The 17,625-nt window shown below is 44.5% G+C and overlaps 1 protein-coding gene across 4 annotated transcripts in view; it reads left to right on the top strand.

The window, feature by feature from the left end:
• mnta (MAX network transcriptional repressor a) overlaps nt 1–17,625 on the top strand; it is a 165,912-nt gene that overhangs the window by 15,776 nt on the left and 132,511 nt on the right. The window contains exon 1 of one of the 4 annotated variants that reach the window (XM_069912149.1): nt 1,474–2,349. The exons of 2 other annotated variants lie outside the window; for them this stretch is intronic. In XM_069912149.1, the coding sequence (XP_069768250.1) occupies nt 2,280–2,349 (70 nt within the window). In that variant the 5' untranslated portion in view covers nt 1,474–2,279. Of the gene's footprint in view, nt 1–1,473; nt 2,350–10,749; nt 11,058–17,625 lie in introns of those variants that run through there. One more of the 4 variants, XM_069912150.1, reaches the window with a different exon arrangement.

Here is a 17,625-nt window from a genome sequence, read left to right as displayed (position 1 = left end):
TTTATGGAATAGTTCAGCACAGGGACAAGCCCCTCAGCCAAACACGATGCCCAAGTTTCTGCACACAGCATGGTGTGACATACCCAATTGACCGACACTTCCAGAATGTTTCGAACGATTGCGGGGGGCGGGGGGAACCAGAACCCCGGGGAAGCCACAGGGAGAACATACAATGCCATCATAGTATCTGCGGTAGACACCATAGAGAAATTCAGCCCTTATCCTTTGGTTCAGACACCTGCTTACATTTTCCATACCTTGATGAAGGGCTCAGACCCGTAACGTTGGTTATGTACATCTTCGCTCTATAAAATACACTGTTTGACCTGCTGAGTTTCTCCAGCATTGCGTTTTTAACCATCGTATCTGCTTCGGGCACCCATCACTCTCTGTAAGAAAAATAAAATCTGCCCCACACAGAACTCCTGAAACGCTTGTGGCATTTTTACCCTGGGGAAAACATTGCGACTCTGACATGTGATCTGTCCAGAATTCAAGAGACACCGGGCAGCACCCGCAGGAAAGGGAAGACAACGTTACTTGCATCAAAACGGGTCAATTTGTGCACAGACCAGAGATGGTGCTATCCTGACACCGTTAAATTCAATTTGCCATGACCTCACTATTGTTTCAGCGATTCCTTTAGCCGAGCGAATCCTGGAATGTCTGAAACCATCTGGTCTGTTCTTCACCATTGACCCTGGGCTAATCATTTTTTGAATGGTGGAAAAAAGCGCCCACTTTTGTCCAAATCCGCAATTTTATGCCATATCACATTTTCTATTTTATTGCATGTCAATAAAAGAATCTGATGAGATATTCAATGAACGAACCACAGGATCAGGAGAAATGAGAGCAGAAGTTTCACTCCTGCTTGCCTCCCCCCCCCCCCCCCCCCCCCCACCACATTGATTGGAGTGTGTGTTCGGGAGCTAGGGCTTGAATATTACGCTGGGTAAGAATTTTCCTCTTTCTAAACATCCTACACCATAGTAAGCAAAGAGTTAAGGTTGAGCTGGAGTTCGAGACGTCTGGTTGTCAAGGTTTATAACCACCCCTGTATCCAGATCACTTTCGTTTTAGGATCATGTATGAACCCAAACCTTCCACGCACAAAATACAGGGCTCCGACTGAGAAATCGTCCATGTCGCGAGGAAGCCAGGTTTTTTTTTAAAAACTTGCCACTCGATTTCACAAGTCGACCTGCAATTGTCTGTGGCTACACGCCAGAACCACGATCCACCCCTTTAAACATCACGCGTCCAGTTTGATACAAGCCCCGCCTTCACCACGTTGTTCCGTTTCGGTTTTTGTCAAACACATTTTTACTCCCTTCCGCAACCTCTGTCTCCTGATACCACACCCTCCCTAGCCTGAGCCACCATTTTGTACGATTCGTGCAAAACAAATGGCAAACCAGTGCACAAACTGGCCCGAGAAAACCCTCACCTCAACCTGTGGCAGGGAGCCAGCGCCCTGGGAAACGTGTCTGTGACAGAACACGCGAAAAAAAATCACAAGCCTTCTGCAATAAACACCTTCCGGCTGTAGCACGTTAAAAGATCACAATCTTTCGGTATTTTCATGTGCCTTTATTAACCAAACCTCCCCCAGCTTAACGATGGGCGTCCGTGTGAAATTACTACTGTTAGGCTTTCTCCAGCGCGATTGGTGTGACTGTCAGGGCGGATCAAGTGAGATGTAAATGAGCCGTGCCGTGGTGGTTGTTTGCAAAGACTGGTGAATTTCCACCGAGGGCTTTTTGCCTCATTTGGATACATTGCAACGTAGGGGATCGTATCAAAAAAGTGCTCGCTTGTGGAATTGAATTGTGGATTGTTTCCATGTGGAGTACCAATTGTAACAAAAGAGGCGCCAGGAATCCAGGAGCTCTCGTTTGATCAGAATTGCGTTGAAAGCATCATCCGTCTCGCTGTAAGATCTGGGACGTGGTTTGCATCGGACTGCGAGTGGGCAGTGTTACTGCTTGTTGTGATTGCTGGATTTTGGGGCAGTGTACTGCGCCATCTTGAGACTTTCCCCCCCACCCCCCTCTTTTCCCTCCTTCCCCCCTCCCTCCCTCATCTGGAAGATTCCGGGGGTTTAAAGGAGATTTCGTTCTCCTCTTGATCTGGTCCAGTGGGCCTGTTTAAGGCAACCAAATTAAAACTAAACACATTTGCCCCCCCCCCCCCTCCCCTGCTGCGCTGGTGTCTCAACTGCAAGAAAAGAAAAATCGCCCAGTGGTTTTTTTAAAAAGTGATTGATAGGATCGAGTATGAGTATCGAAACACTGTTGGAAGCTGCGAGGTTTTTGGAATTACAGGCGCAACAACAGAGAACACGTGGTAAGAGAGCGCGTGGATGTAACATTTCTCGCTCCTCTGACCAATGCGGATGCTTGTCTCTTGCACTGACTCGAGTTGCAGAAAATCCATGTCGCCTTTCATTTCTCGCACGAGTCTCTTTCAAGTGTAGCAGTTTGGATGTTGCATTTCATTGTTACTCGTGATACTGTTTCAAATTGAGATGACGAGAGAACGTGGTTAATTCCATAGTGTACATTTTGCAGTCAAACGCTGGGATAAATTACGAGTCGATTTCATTGCAGGAATTGGGTGCAACTGACAGGCAAACGCATTTCTCAGTGTAAGACTGCAGACGTTAAAATTGACACGTGGAACAGTTGGGATGTGGAGATCGAAGCCCCGCCGTATTACTGAAAACCAGCAAATTGCAGTGTGTGTAAGAGGATTTTTTTTGCCGGAGGCAGGGCGGAGACAGACGTGTAAAAAAACACTGTAGTCTGTTTGCATAATGACGCATCATGGCGAGGGGAGGAAGGTGTCATTCGATAGTTCTAATTTTTCTTTAGTCGCCCGCAGGAAGGTGGGGGGGGGGGGGGGGAGACAGATGCACATGAGGGGAGGCACGGAGCAGGGAGATACATTTCTCCAGCCTTGGCTCCACGAGCTTTTGTTAATAATAGTAGCAGCGGTGACGTGTCTGACTCCACCCCGCTACCACGTGCGTTGGGGCAAGCCTGTCTCTTGTAAATTTCAGATCCGTTCCACCTTGGGCACCCTGTCTGATGATCGGTTTGCATGTGGTGGGAGGATTAACTGTCGAGTGATTGAAGTTCAAAGCACCTCTCTCCCGCGTACTCTCCTTTTTCTTCGTCAAGCCCATCCCTCCTGTCTTGGAGGTGATCCCTTTCTGTCTGTAAGACCTCGGTAACTGGAGTTTGCAAATGCCAGTCTACCCTGAAATGGAAACTGGTTTCATATTAGACGGTTTGATGTGGTGATGAGTGAATGGTGTTGCATCATTCATTTTCTCAAAGAGACAATTAAAAACTTAAAGGGGAAATGGCTTCCCCAGTTTAACAGTCTGTTTGCCTCTAGTCAAGTCATGGGGTCCTTTTTTTTTATTGTCATCTGATTGCACACCTCCAACCATGTTTTCCAGTCCTTGGTGCAAACATATATAACATACATACAGACAAACAATTAAAGCAGGACAAGTATTTCATCTCTACAAATATTAAGTATTGTTTCATGAATGTGACAGTCTCAAATGGTGTGTGTGAGCAGTTCCTTTGGTCCTTCAGCGTTCTCACTCCCTGTGTTAAGAAGCTGTTCCTCAGCCTGGCTCTGATCCTCCTGGATCTCTTCCACCATGGGAGCAGCTGAAAGATGCTGTGCACAGGGTGGAAGGGGTCCTCTTCAGACAAGATCCTAGTGATCGTGTCAATGGTGGGGAGGGAGTCTCCAGAGATCCCATCTGCCACTCTTACGGCCCTCTGGATCGACCTCCAATCCATTTCCCTGCAGCAACCGTACCACACTGGCCAGGACACTCTCAATAGAGCTCCTACAGAAGGTTGACTTAATGGTGTCTGCCTCCGTCTTCACAGAAAGTACGGTCACTATCCTGACAAGTGAGATGTGGAGTGACCACCAAGGAACTTAGTGCTCTCCACTCTCTGCTACAGAGTTGTTGGTGTGCAGTGGAAATACCTTTAACATTTTCCTACACTGAGTGCACGGAGAATTCTCGCCCCCCCCCCCCCCCCTCAACTCTTTCCTGTGACAACAAACTTCTCATTATTTATTTAATTCTAAATAGTCTTCTCATTATTGATGGTGATTTATATTGTTGCTTTCTTTCTGGTTGGTGATGAGGAAGGGATTATTGAGTCACAAGTGAGGGAACAGTATTATCCCCAAATGACGATCTGTCAATCTCATCAAAAGCACTTCTTGAACAACAGGTAGACCAACCCGAACCAGGCACGCAATTGTTGGCACATCCTTCCCGTCTGTCCCTCCTCCCCAGCCTGCTGGTCTTGTGGATTTAACAAGCTGGTGTGAGAATGTGAATAACATCATCAGATGCAAAGCAAGATCCAAGGATCTAGTTACGGAAGCCATGCCTTCTGCTGAAACAAAAACATACTGGTTTTCCACTTGGCATTTTCAAACTAAATCTCTCTCCGACGAGGGACGATGACCTCTGCTTATTTAACATTTGTTTTGTCTGCTGGTTGGAAGATAAATGTTTTAGATAGCACCCATCTGCTTCAACTAAAGCCTTAATCTTCTAGTGAATCTTTGACCCACCCTTTTGGTAGGTTGTTCTTAAAACTGGGGAGAGGGAACTGTGGAGATCTGCATCGGCTCCAGTGCTAAAACATCTTGTGCTCATTATCTTGTGTTCCTTTTGACACCAGCCTCCTTCCCCCTTTCCATTTGGACTCCCTCATCTACTCATCCCTCTCAACCATTTGTGGCACCCTCAACCCCCAGCACCTTCCCTGTGGTCACAGGAAGTGTCACTCTTGTGCCCACACCTCCTCCTTCACCACCATTCAGGACCTCAAACAGTCCTTTTAAGTGAAGCAACACTTCACTAATGTATCTGCAGGAGTTATCGACTGCATCCAGTGCTCCCTTTATGGTCTTCTCTACACTGAAAGACTGGGGGCACACTGGGAGATCGCTGCACTGAGCACCTTCACCAATGACAGGGATCTCCCAGTGGCCAACCACTTCAATTCTGCGCCACACTCCCATGCACACATAGCCTCGTGTACTGTCAAACCCAGACCACCCGTAAATTGGAGTAACAACACCTGAATTTCCACTTAGGCACTCTTCAACCAGATGGCACTAACATCAATGTCTCCAGTTTCTGGTAACTTCTCTTTGTTTTCTTTCCTTCAGCTCTCCACCCCTTTCCCTCTCCGTTCACAGAGCCATTACTCCTCACCCTGTATGCTGGTGGACTATTACCTCCTGCCTATGGGACCATGCTCCTCCCCTCACCATTTATTTTGGGCAACTGTTTACCTTTTTTCATACTTTGATGAAGGGCTAAAGCCAGAAATGTTGGTTATATATCTTTATTTTTGCTACATAAAGTACACTGGTTGACCTGCTGAGTTTCCCCAGCTTTCTGGGGTTTTTTTTCTTGAAGTACGGTGTCTGCAGACTTATATGTTTTGCTTTCCTTTTTTATCCATTCCCCAGTTTGGCATTGTCACTTGCAAGTTAAAAGCAAGGGTTTAAATTTAATTTTTTTAACCTTTAAATTTAGACATACAGCACGGTAACAGGCCATTTCAGCCCATGAGTCTGTGCCACCCAATTTACACCCTATTAACCTACACCCTTGGTAAGTTTTGAAGGTGGGAGGGAACCGGAGTCCCCGGGGAAAACCCACGCAGACACGGGGAAAACGTGCAAACTCCTTACAGGCAGTGAGGGATTCGAACCCCGGGCCCGATCGCTGGCACTGTAAAGGCGTTGCACCAACTGTGCCACCCTCACTAAAAAATAGCTAACATAAAATGACTGGTCTGTGCATTGAGATACTGAATGCATGCTGACCAAGTTGGCATTCTGGGTAGTCCCTTATGGTTGTATCTGGCCAAGTTCCTTCCAAACCTTTCTTAAATGCGTTTTGGATGTTGTAATTGTGCCCGCCTCTGAGTTTAAAAAGTTGCCTCTCCGATCCCGGGCTGTGAGTCGGAGGAGGAAGAGGAGCTTGGTGAAAGTGATGGGGTTAATTGGTCAAGGGGCCAATAAAAAGGAGTGAAAGGGGAGGGAGGGGCCAGTGAGGAGTGGGGCAGTGAAGGAGTGGAGACTTGGGACTTTGGCTCGAGGGACTTCAGTAAGAAGGAGCTCTCTGTGTGGTAAGATGTCCTTTTTGGTTAGTCTTTTAGTATTATCTGTTTAGTTTTTCTTTTAAATAACCTATATACATTAAGAAAGGAGGTAATGGAGTCAGATGGGGTAGTCAAGAACTCCAATTGTGGGATGTGGGAAGTCAGAGACAGCACAGCTGTTCCTGACGACTACACCTGCAAAAGGTGCATCCAATTGCAACTCATCAGTGACTGTGTTAGGGAGCTTGAGTTGCAAATGGATGAACTGAGGATCATAAGGGAAGCTGAGGCAGTGATTGAGAGGAGTTACAGGGAGACAGTCACCCCTAGAAGGCAGGAGTCAGGGAATTGGGTGATTGTGAGGAAAGGAGGGAGAGTGCCAGTGCAGAGTACCCCTGTGGAAGTGCCCCTCAGCAACATGTATTCGGCATTGGATACTGCTGGGGGGGAACAGCCTATCAGGGACGAGTCGTGGGGGTCAGATCTCTGGCACAGGGGCTGCCCCTGAGGCTCAGAAGGGAAGGAGGGATAAGAACAGGGTAATTGTGGTTGGGGACTCGCATGGACCAGAAGTCGTAGTCCATGTGGGGACCAATGACTTAGTTAGAAGTGGGGATGAGGTCCTGAAACAGGAATACATAGAATTAGGCAGAAAGTTAAAAAACAGGACCTCTAAGGTAGTAATCTCTGGATTAGCCACGCGCTAGAGAGGGTAGTAATAGGAGGATGTGGAGGATGAATGCGTGAGTAAAGAGCTGGTGCAGGGGGCAGGGGATAAGTTTTTTGGATCATTGGGATCTCTTCTGGGGAAAGTCGGACCTGTACAAAAGGGACGGACTCCACTTGAACTGGAGGGGGACCAATATCCTGGCAAGCAGATTTGCTCGAGCTGTGGGGGAGGGTTTAAACTAGTTTGGCAGGGTGGTGGGGTCCAGAGTTTGCGAGCAGTGTCTAGGGTGCATGGGCACCTAGTTAAGAATGATAAAGATAACAAAGGAAGGATGGAGGTTAAGGTAAAAGGTAGAATAGGGAATATATGTGAGGGTCATTCTCTGAAATGTGTGTACTTTAATGCAAGAAGCATAGTGAACAAGGTAGATGAGCTTAGAGCATGGATTGGCACTTGGAATCATGATGTTGTGGCAATTAGTGAGACCTGGTTCCAGGAGGGTCAGGACTGGCAACTAAATATTCCAGAATACAAATGTTTTAGATGTGATAGAACAGGGGGTAAAAAGGGGGAGGAGTTGCTCTGCTTGTTAAGGAGGACATTACTGCCGTGAGGTGGCAGGATGGTTTGGAGGGATCGTCCAGTGAGGCTGTTTGGGTGGAATTGAGGGGTGGAGAAGACATGAGGGCACTAATAGGAGTGTATTATAGACCACCAATTCGCCAAGAAAATTGGAAGAACAAATTTATAAGGAGATAGCATATATGTGTAATAAACATAATGTAGTGATCATGGGAGATTTTAACTTCCCTCACATTGATTGGGATACCCATACATTAAGAGTGCTGGATGGGCTAGAGTTTGTCAAATGTGTGCAAGATAGTTTTTTTTAATCAATACGTAGAGGAACTGACTCAGGACGGTGTAATAACTGGATCTCCTGTTAGGGAACGAGATAGGTCAGGTGTCTGAGGTTAATGTTGGAGAACAAATTGGGTCTAGTGATCACAACTCTCTATTAGTTTTAGGGTAGTGTTAGGGAAGAGCAAAGAAAGGCCTAAAGTTGAGGTTCTGGATTGGAGAAAAGAAAATTTCGAAGGAATAAGAATGGCTTTGGGGAGTATTGAGTGGGACATGATTTTTTCAGGAAAGGATGTAAATGAAAAATGGAGAATATTCAAAGAGGAGATTTTGAAAGTACAGAGTAGATATGTCCCAGTGAGGATCAAAGGAAAGGCTGGAAGTCATAGGGAGCCTTGGTTTTCGAGGAATATTAGAAATTTGGTTAGGAGAAAGAGGGAGGTATACAAGAGGTATAAACAGCAAGGTGAGGACTACAAGGAGTGTAGAAGGATTCTTAAGAAAGAAATTAGAAAGGCCAAAAAGAGGCACGAAGAGGCTTTGGCAGACAGAGTAAAAATAAATCCAAAGGGTTTCTCTAGGTACATTAAAAGTGAAAGATTAGTGAGGGATAAAATTGGACCCCTTGTAGATAGCGAGGGTAGGCTATGTGAAAAGTCAGAGGAGATGGGGGAAATTTTAAATGATTTATTTTCCTCGGTATTCACTAGGGAAAAAAATATTGTACCAGTTGAAGTAAAGAAAAATAGTGGGGAGGTCATGAATCATATAAGGATAACCGAGGAGGTAGTGATGGCTGTGTTAAAAAAGATAAAGGTGGATAAATCTCCGGGTCCAGACAATGTATTCCCAAGGACACTCAGGGAGACTAGTGTACAGATAGTGGGGCCATTAACAGAGATATTTAGGATGTCACTAGTCACGGGTGTAGTGCCAGAGGATTGGAGGGTGGCTCATGTTGTTCCACTGTTTAAGAAAGGGTCGAAATGTAAGCCTTGTAATTATAGAGCTGTGAGTCTGACGTCTGTGGTGGGTAAGTTGATGCAAAGTGTTCTGAGAGATGGCATTTACAAATATTTGGAAGAACAGGGATTAATAGGTAGTAATCAGCATGGTTTTGTTAGGGGTAGATCATGCTTAACAAACCTTATAGAGTTTTTCGAGGGCGTTACAAAAAAGATTGATGAAGGGAAGGCTATGGATGTTGTCTATTTAGACTTTAGTAAAGCTTTTGACAAAGTTCCCCACAGGAGGTTAGGAAAAAAGGTGGAGGCATTAAGTATAAATAAGGAGGTAGTGAAATGGATTCAGCAATGGTTGGATGGGAGGTGTCAGAGAGTAGTGATAGAAAATTGTTTGTCAAATTGAAGGCCGGTGACTAGTGGAGTTCCTCAGGGATCGGTCCTGGGTCCACTATTGTTTGTTACATATATAAACGATCTGGAAGAAGGGTTGATGAATTGGATAACTAAGTTTGCAGATGATACAAAGATTGGTGGTATTGTGGACAGTGAGGAAGATTACCATCGCTTAAAAAGAGATATAGGAAAGCTAGATGAGTGGGCTGAGAAATTGCTGATTGAATTTAATACGGATAAGTGTTAAGTGTTGCATTTTGGAAAGGCAAATCTAAATAGGTCGTATACATTGAATGGTAGAGAATTGAGGAGTGCAGAGCAACAAAGGGATTTAGGAGTTGTGGTAAATAGTACCCTCAAGGCTGATACTCAGGTCGATGGTGTGGTGAAGAAGGCATTTGGAATGTTGGGCTTCGTAAATCGGAGTATTGAATTCAAGAGTTGGGATGTTATGATGAAATTGTACAAAGCATTGGTGAGGTCAGGTTTGGAATACTGTGTGCAGTTTTGGTCACCGAATTATAGGAAGGATATAAACAAAATAGAGAGAGTGCAAGGAAGGTTCACGAGAATGTTGACAGGATGTCAGGGTTTGAGTTACAGGGAAAGGTTGAGCAGCCTGGGGCTTTTTGCTCTGGAGCGTAGAAGATTGAGGGGGGGATTTGATAGAGGTGTTCAAGATTTTAAAAGGGACAGAGAGAGTCAACGTGGATAGGCTTTTTCAATTAAGAGTGGAGGATATTCAAACCAGAGACCATGGTTTGAGATTGCAGGGGGAAAATTATAAGGGGAACATGAGGGAAAATTTCTTCACGCAAAGGGTGGTTGGGATGTGGAATAAGCTTCCGGCGGAGGTGGTTGAAGTAAGGACGTTATTTACATTTAAGGAAAGACTGGATAATTACATGGAGGGGAGAGGATTGGAGGAGTATGGACCAGGTGCTGGTCAGTGGGACTAGGAGGGTGGCGATTTGTTCCGGCATGGACTAGTAGGACCAAACTGACCTGTTCTGTGCTGTATATGGTTATATGGTTATAAATCTCTCACCTTAAACCTCTGCCTTCTAGTTCTAGAATTATCTACCCTGGGAATAAGACTAGCACCATTAACTTTACCATGCCCCTTGTAATTTTATAAACTTCAACCTCCTATACTCCAGTGAATAAAGACCCAGTTTACAAACCCTCCCCCTATAATTCAAGCCAAACTGTGGAGTAAACCTGATCTTATTCTGGCAACATGTCTTCTCAGATAAATGTGTAGTCTTTTAGCATAACAAAGTTACTGGACTGGATCCAGAGATGAAAAAAAACATCCTATCAAGGTAAAAAGAAAGTTCAAGTAACCAAACAAATCTGGAATGAAAAAACAAGTATCGTTAACAAGTTACTGAAACTCCCGATAGTTATAAAGACGCAACTGTTTCCTAAATAGTGAAAAACATTCATTAATGCCTTTCAGGCATGTTATTGTTCCCCTGTGACCCTAAATCCATTGTGATGTGGGTGAGTTGGCCAGTTCCTTAAATAGCTGAGTTGTTGAAGTATACAGCAGGGAAACAGGCCCTTTTGCCCAACTTGTCCACGCTGACCAAGTTGCACATCTGATCTAGTCCCACATGCAGGTGGTTCTAGGCCAGTAATTCAGGGCAGACAAGAAGTACTGATATTAGCAGTAATGCCAAACTCACCTGACTGAGTATAGAAAAGTCATTCATCATTGTTGAATCAGCAAGTGGGGAGGAGGAATGGAAAATCAGTAGCCCTTTTTTTATGGCGCAACCCACATTAAAGCTGGCTCAAGGAGGAAAAAAAAGGTGACCTTACCTTTTATGGTGACATCCTATAATGAGGATCCAGTGTTGCTTTTATGGAGAGCAGAGTCGGGAGCAGTGTTCCGGAACTGAGAGAGGCGGGGCGAGTGATCGCTGCCGCTGTAAAGACGTTCTGCTAACGGCTGCACCAAGAGTGCCACCCAGATGCATCACATTGGCGAGAGTAAGTGAAGAGAAAGTCTTGGTATGGGGAGTAATCATCCAATCGTGGTTAAAACTCCATCTGGTGGCTGGGGTTCTTCAGACCCAGAGAGAAAAAGCAGAACAAAGAACATTCTTCCCATCGTGTGGAGTTCAGTCTTCATGGAGATGAAGGCGATACGAAAACATTGTAGTAGTTGTTGTCGTAAGGCGTTCTTTCCATTGACATGCATCACATATTGTCAAACTTGCAAGATATTAATGAAATTAATATCTCCTGCAGGTGAGGCAGAATTACCACATTTTTTAGTAGTGCAAAAAAAAACTGAACAATGTACAGGGTACAGTTGGTGTTAGCTCAACACCTCTACAGCACCAACGTTTAGGACTGGGGTTTGAATCCTGCACTGTCTGTCAGGAGTTTGTACATTCTCCCCCGTATCTGCGTGGGGTTATACTGGAGACTCCGGTTTCTTCCCAGTTTGAAACGTACCAGGGGTGTAGATTAATTTGGTGTAAATTGGGCGCCACTGACTTGTGAGCCAAAATGGCCTGTTACTGTGCCGTATGTCTAAAAGAAACACATGTGGCAAATGACTGTGCAGTACAGAGAGGAGAAAAATAAACACACAATAAAGTCAAAAGTAGGAGTTCTTAAATGAGTCCCCAATTGTGTTTGTGGTTGAGGAGTCTGATGGTGGAGGGGTAGCAGCTGTTCCTGAACCTGGTGGTTCAAGTCTTGTGGCAGCTGTACCTCTTTCCTGATGGCAGCAGTGAGAATTGAGCGTGTGCTGGATGGAGTGGATCCTTGATGGTTGCTGCTGCTCTCTGACGGCAGCGTTTCCTGTAGATGTTTTCAATGGTTGGGGGATTTTTGCCTCTGATGTCCTGGACTGTGTCCACTACCTTTTGCAGCACTTTATGCATGGGGGTATTGGTGTCCCCATATCAGACTGTAATGCAGCTGGTCAGCACACTTTCCACCAGACATCTGTAGAAATTGGGTAGAGTTCTGGTCTCTACGCTGTAGGAAGAATGTGGTTGCTTGAGAGAGAGGGTGCAGGGGAAGTCCATCAGTGTGCTGCCCGGGTTGGAATGTTTCAGTTGTGAGGAGAGATTGGATAGGCTGGACTTGATTCCCTGGAACTGGAGGAAGCTGAGGGGTGATCTGATAGACCTATACAAAATTATGAGGGGTAGATAGTAAGAATCTTGTCCTCTTGTTGGTTGTGTACAAACCAAGAGAACATAGGAACGTAGAGGAGATCTGAGGTGGAATGTTCGGAGCTCACTGCCTGAAGAAGTGGTGGAAGTGGGAGCTCCCACAACATTTAAGAAGTGTATAGATTAATGATTGTCAATCTATTTTTTCCCCACTCACATACCACCTTAAGTAATCCCTTACTAACCACAGAGCACCTATGGCATAGGATGAGAACCACTGGTCTAGAGTCCAGACCAACCTTTTATTCTCCCAGCTGGTTCCCCCCAGGACTCTGCTCAATGTTTATGGGCCCCCTTCCCTGTGAAGCAGGCAAGTTTTGTTTTTTTCTGAACTTCTCACCTACTGACTACATTTAAAAAAAATAATTCTGTTAAGCGAAGTGCAAAGAAAACAAAGCAGGATCCGTGGAAGGCAATGCCTGTAGGGCCCCCGTAGGAATGGCTGCTCTAAGACAAGCCTCCAAGTTGATGCAATCACAAAGAAGGCTCGCCAGCAGCTATACTTTGTGAGGTTTCTGAAGAGATTCGGTATGTTACTGAAGACTCTCGGTAACCTCTACAGGTGTACTGTGGAGAGCATTTCTGCTTGGTTGCGTCACTGCCTGGTATGGAGGTGCCAACTCTCAGGACAAGAATAAACTCTAGAGGGTTGTAAACTCCAGAGGGTTGTTAACTCAGTCTGCGACACCACAGGCACAAGACTTCACTCCATCGAGGACATGTACAAAAGGCGGTGTCTTTAAAAAAAGCAGCCTCTATCCTCAAAGACCCCCCCACCACCCAGGCCATCACTCTGCTACCATTAGGAAAAAGTTACAGGAGCCAGAAGACGAGCACTCAACGGCACAAGGACAGCTTCTTCCCCACCGCCATCAGATTCCTGAATAATGATTGAACCAAAAACACTGCCTTATTATTTGTGGGCTATTATTTAAAATTTTTTATAGTCATGTCGTAAGATGGTTATAAAATGAATGTTTGGCTCTGACGCTGCTGCAATAACCTCGAATTTCATGGACTTGTTCATGACCATAAATTATGACTCAATTGAAATGCTGCTCCATAGCAGTTAGAGATCAAATGTGGGTAAACGTGATGACAGTAGATAGGTACAACAGTTGACCAGGACACGGTGGACCAAGGGCCTGTTTCTCTGCTGTACAATTGCATGGTTATGAATATGCCGTTGATCCTTTATCCAAATAACTCCTTGCTCAAGTTCCAACCTCAGGAAACCCAGTACTGATGAAGGGTCTTCAACCTGAAACTTTGCCTGAGGAACTCAGCAGGGACAGGCAGCATCCGTGGAAGGCAATAGATCGTCAGCAAGGATACTCGATGAAAGGTTTTGGCCTTGCCTTCCACGGATCCTGCCTTGTCCTGCTGAGTTCCTCTAGCATTGTGTGTAGAAGATTCAAGATTCCTTTATTGTCATGTAATAGTGCAGCACATGTCCTATTATACCAAATTACCTTGTCCCTGCCGTAAGGCAGACAAAGAGTGGATATTAGTGTTGCCTGATGCCCCAAACAACACGAGTCGCAGAGGATGCTCCACGAGTGTATGTTGCTGCAGTTTCCCAGCATCTGCAGCCTCTCGTGTTTCGATTTGAAACATTGACTCTGTTTCACTCCCCGCAGATGTTGCTGCACGACCTGCTGAGAGTTTCCAGTGTTATCTGTTTTCGTTTCAGAATTCTGCGCCTGCTGCCCAAACACTCCCGGTGAGGGAGACGAGTGGGTATCAGATGCAGGCATTCAACGTGCCATCGCAGGGTAGTCAGATGCAAGCTTAACCGAAGAGCCACAAGTACATTTGCAGATGTTGGGGGGGGGGGGGGAGTGTAGGAGTGCGAAAAGTGAAGTATCGCCTTACAAAAGTGATGCTTGCAGAGTTTTTTTTTAAAAAGGCAATATGAAAGCAGTTTAAAATAAAACAGAGTGAAACACAGAAGTCTGCAGATGCTCTGATTGTAGTAAAAACATGTAGGAGGTAAAGATATAGAACCTTTGTTTTGGGACTGAGCCCTTCCTCAAGGTAGTTGAAGATGGGCTCAGCCCCGAAACAGTGTTTGTATATCTTTACCCCTTATGTACGTTGCGTAACCTGCTGGAGTCCCTCCTGCATTTTTGAGTTTTTATAAAAATAAAACCATTATTATAGATTTGGGTGTTTGGATGCTGTTGGTGGAGATGGCATGTTCTCCCTGTGACTGTGTGGATTTTCTCCAGATGCCTTGGCTTTATCCCAGAGGTGTGAAGATTGGAAGGTTAATTTACCTCTGTAAATTTCCCCTAGAGTGTAAGTAAGTGGTAGAAGCCTGAGGGAACTACGTAGCCATACCCTCAGATCTCTGTTCCACAACACTCTCCAGGACTTTGCTATGGACCTGCTCTGGTTTGACTTTTCAAACTGTGGCACTTTGCAATTGTCTATGTTAAATTTCATGGCCATTCCTTGGCCTACTTCCCCAGTTGTTCTAGATCCTGTTCTAATGCTAGCCAACCTTCTGTCACCATTCACTGTACCTTCAATTCGCAAATTTCATTAATTAGATCATAGGTCCTGTCCAATTTTGAGCTTGGTTCCCATTTTCTGAGTCCCTTTGTGAGCAAGGACATGGGGTTGAAGCCTTGAATATACTCAGTGATCAAACACTGTTGGGGCAGGGAATCCCAAGGAGATCCTGCCTGTCACTTAATGACTTTTCTCCTTGTTGCAATTCTGAACAGTCAATCCCTTATTTAAACTCTGTGCCCCCTTATTCTTGGACTCTCCAGCAAGAGAGTCCTATCAATCGCTCACAGAAACTGGCTTCTCAGCGGTTTGGGAGGTCTGAAACACCTTTGTGAGAATAATGTGCACCTTTCTTCCCCTTTCACATCCCATCAGCTGTCACTGATTTCTCTTTTCCTCTCTCACTTGAAAATGAGAAATCTGCTGATTAAACAGTCAGACAAGTTCATTCCTGGAAAGGGGAAATAAATGGATTTTTATCATCAGTACCAGTTTGCCACTTCCTTATTTGAACAGTTTTGTGTGATTCATTAACACCTCGTCATTGTGTAGACCATCTTTGATGTCAGAAAATGCAGCTTTCAGAGATGAGTGGAAAACAGATGTTAAACCTCAGGCACTTGCTGGGAGGAATAATCAAACAATAAAGTCAAGGGATAGGGATTTGAGAGTGGGGGAGGATGATCTGGATGGTTTAGCTCAGGAATTCCAACCGTGGGACCTTATTAGCTGAAGACTCAGCAGCCAATGCAGGATGAACTTGTGTGGTGGGAATTTCTTGGGAGCCTGGAAACCTAAAGCTTAATTACTGGTGGGAGAAGCAGATATCCTAGGACTGGGCAAAATTATACACACAAATACAATGCACTTGTGCACCAAAATTCTTTGTCGGTGAGGCCAAACAGGTACTTTTGTCAAAAAAAAACAACTCAAATAGTAAATTATCCTGTATAGAGAGATAATATGTTCAAACTTCAACTTAAATCATGACATGACATACAATCCTGAGATTCCTTTTTTAGTGAGCCATGCAGAATTATTGGTAGTACAAAAATCTGTACTCAAGAAGATACATATACATTAAATTAAAAAGTTTTAAATTTAGACATACAGCACGGTTACAGGTCCTTTCAGACCACGAACCCATGCTGCCCAATTCACACTCAACTGACCAACATCCCTGGTACATCTTGGAGCACTCGGAGGAAACCCACACAGATACAGGGAGAACGTACAAACTCCTTACAGACAGCGCCGGATTCGAGTTCTGCTCACTGGCGCTGTTTATACACTAACCATACCACCCTAAAAGTGTAAACAAATGAACAAATTACATAAAATGTAGATAATATTACAGTCAGTGCAAGAAAAAGTGTGCAGATCGGTTTTTTGTGGTGCTGGGATGGTATATGGGGAGGGTGGTAAGGGGAGCCTGACAGCCGTTATAAAGATACTGGTAATGCTGCTTTTCTGACGATTAAAGTTGAGATGAGAGGAATTGACGTTTAAAATTCAAAGTTTCTTTAACTTACTGGTTTAAGACTAAATTTCTGGTGACTTGCGTTAAATAGAATTAGAAATGTTTTGTGAAGAAAATGAGGGTTTGCTTCTCATTTAACGAGGAGCGCAAACTTCTTCTGGTATCAGTTCAGATTTTTTTATATATCTGTTCAAAATGAATCGAGTTTGTGGAGTGTAGGAGATATTCTCTGTGCCAGTCACTTGGTTCAGGTGTCTTGTAGAATCCTGTTTTCATTATCAGGCCATGCAATTGGTTTGTTTGCAGAACAGTGCAAAGATTATTTTCCATCTCGGAGTTGTGAGTGACCTTTAGCCAAACGTTACTCAGCAGATGACACGCAGGCAATAATGTTCTGGTTTACAGCCATATCAGGACATTTGATGGCACTGCTCAGTGAAATAGGCAAGACAGGACTGCAGCCTGCTACCACCACTATCATTTCAGCAATAAAATCAGATTTATCCATTCATAAAACATACTGGCTTCACTAAGGGGGTTGGGGGGGGGGGGGCGTGTGGATCGCATTGGGTGACACCATCAAAGGGGGTGTAGACCACACTGGGAAACACCATCAAAGGGGGTGATACCAAAACGACTGTCTATAAAAATAAAAAAATTTGTACAGTCCTTCAGTAGAAATTTATAATTTTTATAAAAATATCCCTGTTGTTAGTTATAACAACAAAACATTTTTTGAAATCCCAGTTGACATGTATCAATATATCTACAAGGCTAAAACTCGATGCTAATTTACTTTTTGTACCTTCTAATGCGCTCCGGTCAGAGCTGTCATTATTACCTAATTACAATGACATTTCGTCCTCACTCGCTACAAGCATACGCTGATGTTTTCATTGCTGCTGGTGTTTTTATAGTCGCTGCTTTTGTCAAATTTTCTGGTGTTTTAGCTACAATATTGTGGACATTAGTATTTTTAAATACATTTAAGTTGTGCGTATGATATTGTAATTTAAAGGTGTCATTTTAATTTTGCTGGTTGTTTATCTCACTATATTCAGTGATATACGGAAATTACGATTCAGGAGTAACATTAGTACAAAAAACGTTACTAAGGATTCTGTATGGTCTGGTACGGGAGGAGATCCATGAAGGGGTGGGGGGGGGGTGTGACACCAACCCTAGTGACGCCACTGCAGAAACAGACCCTTCAGCCCCACTTGTCCACGCTATTCCCATTTACCTGCTTTTGGGCCATGTCCCTCTAAACCTTCTGCAACCACGTACCTATTCAGCCTCTCACTCATAATTCAAGCACCCGACTCCTGGTACCTTTCCAGTTGCGCGTGACATTGTTCATACAAAAAGC

This window comes from Narcine bancroftii, chromosome 14 (genome assembly GCF_036971445.1).
Source record: "Narcine bancroftii isolate sNarBan1 chromosome 14, sNarBan1.hap1, whole genome shotgun sequence".
Classification (NCBI taxonomy): Eukaryota; Metazoa; Chordata; class Chondrichthyes; order Torpediniformes; family Narcinidae; genus Narcine; species Narcine bancroftii.
Note: the sequence above shows the minus strand (reverse complement) of the source record. Positions and strands in the feature narration are given on the sequence as shown.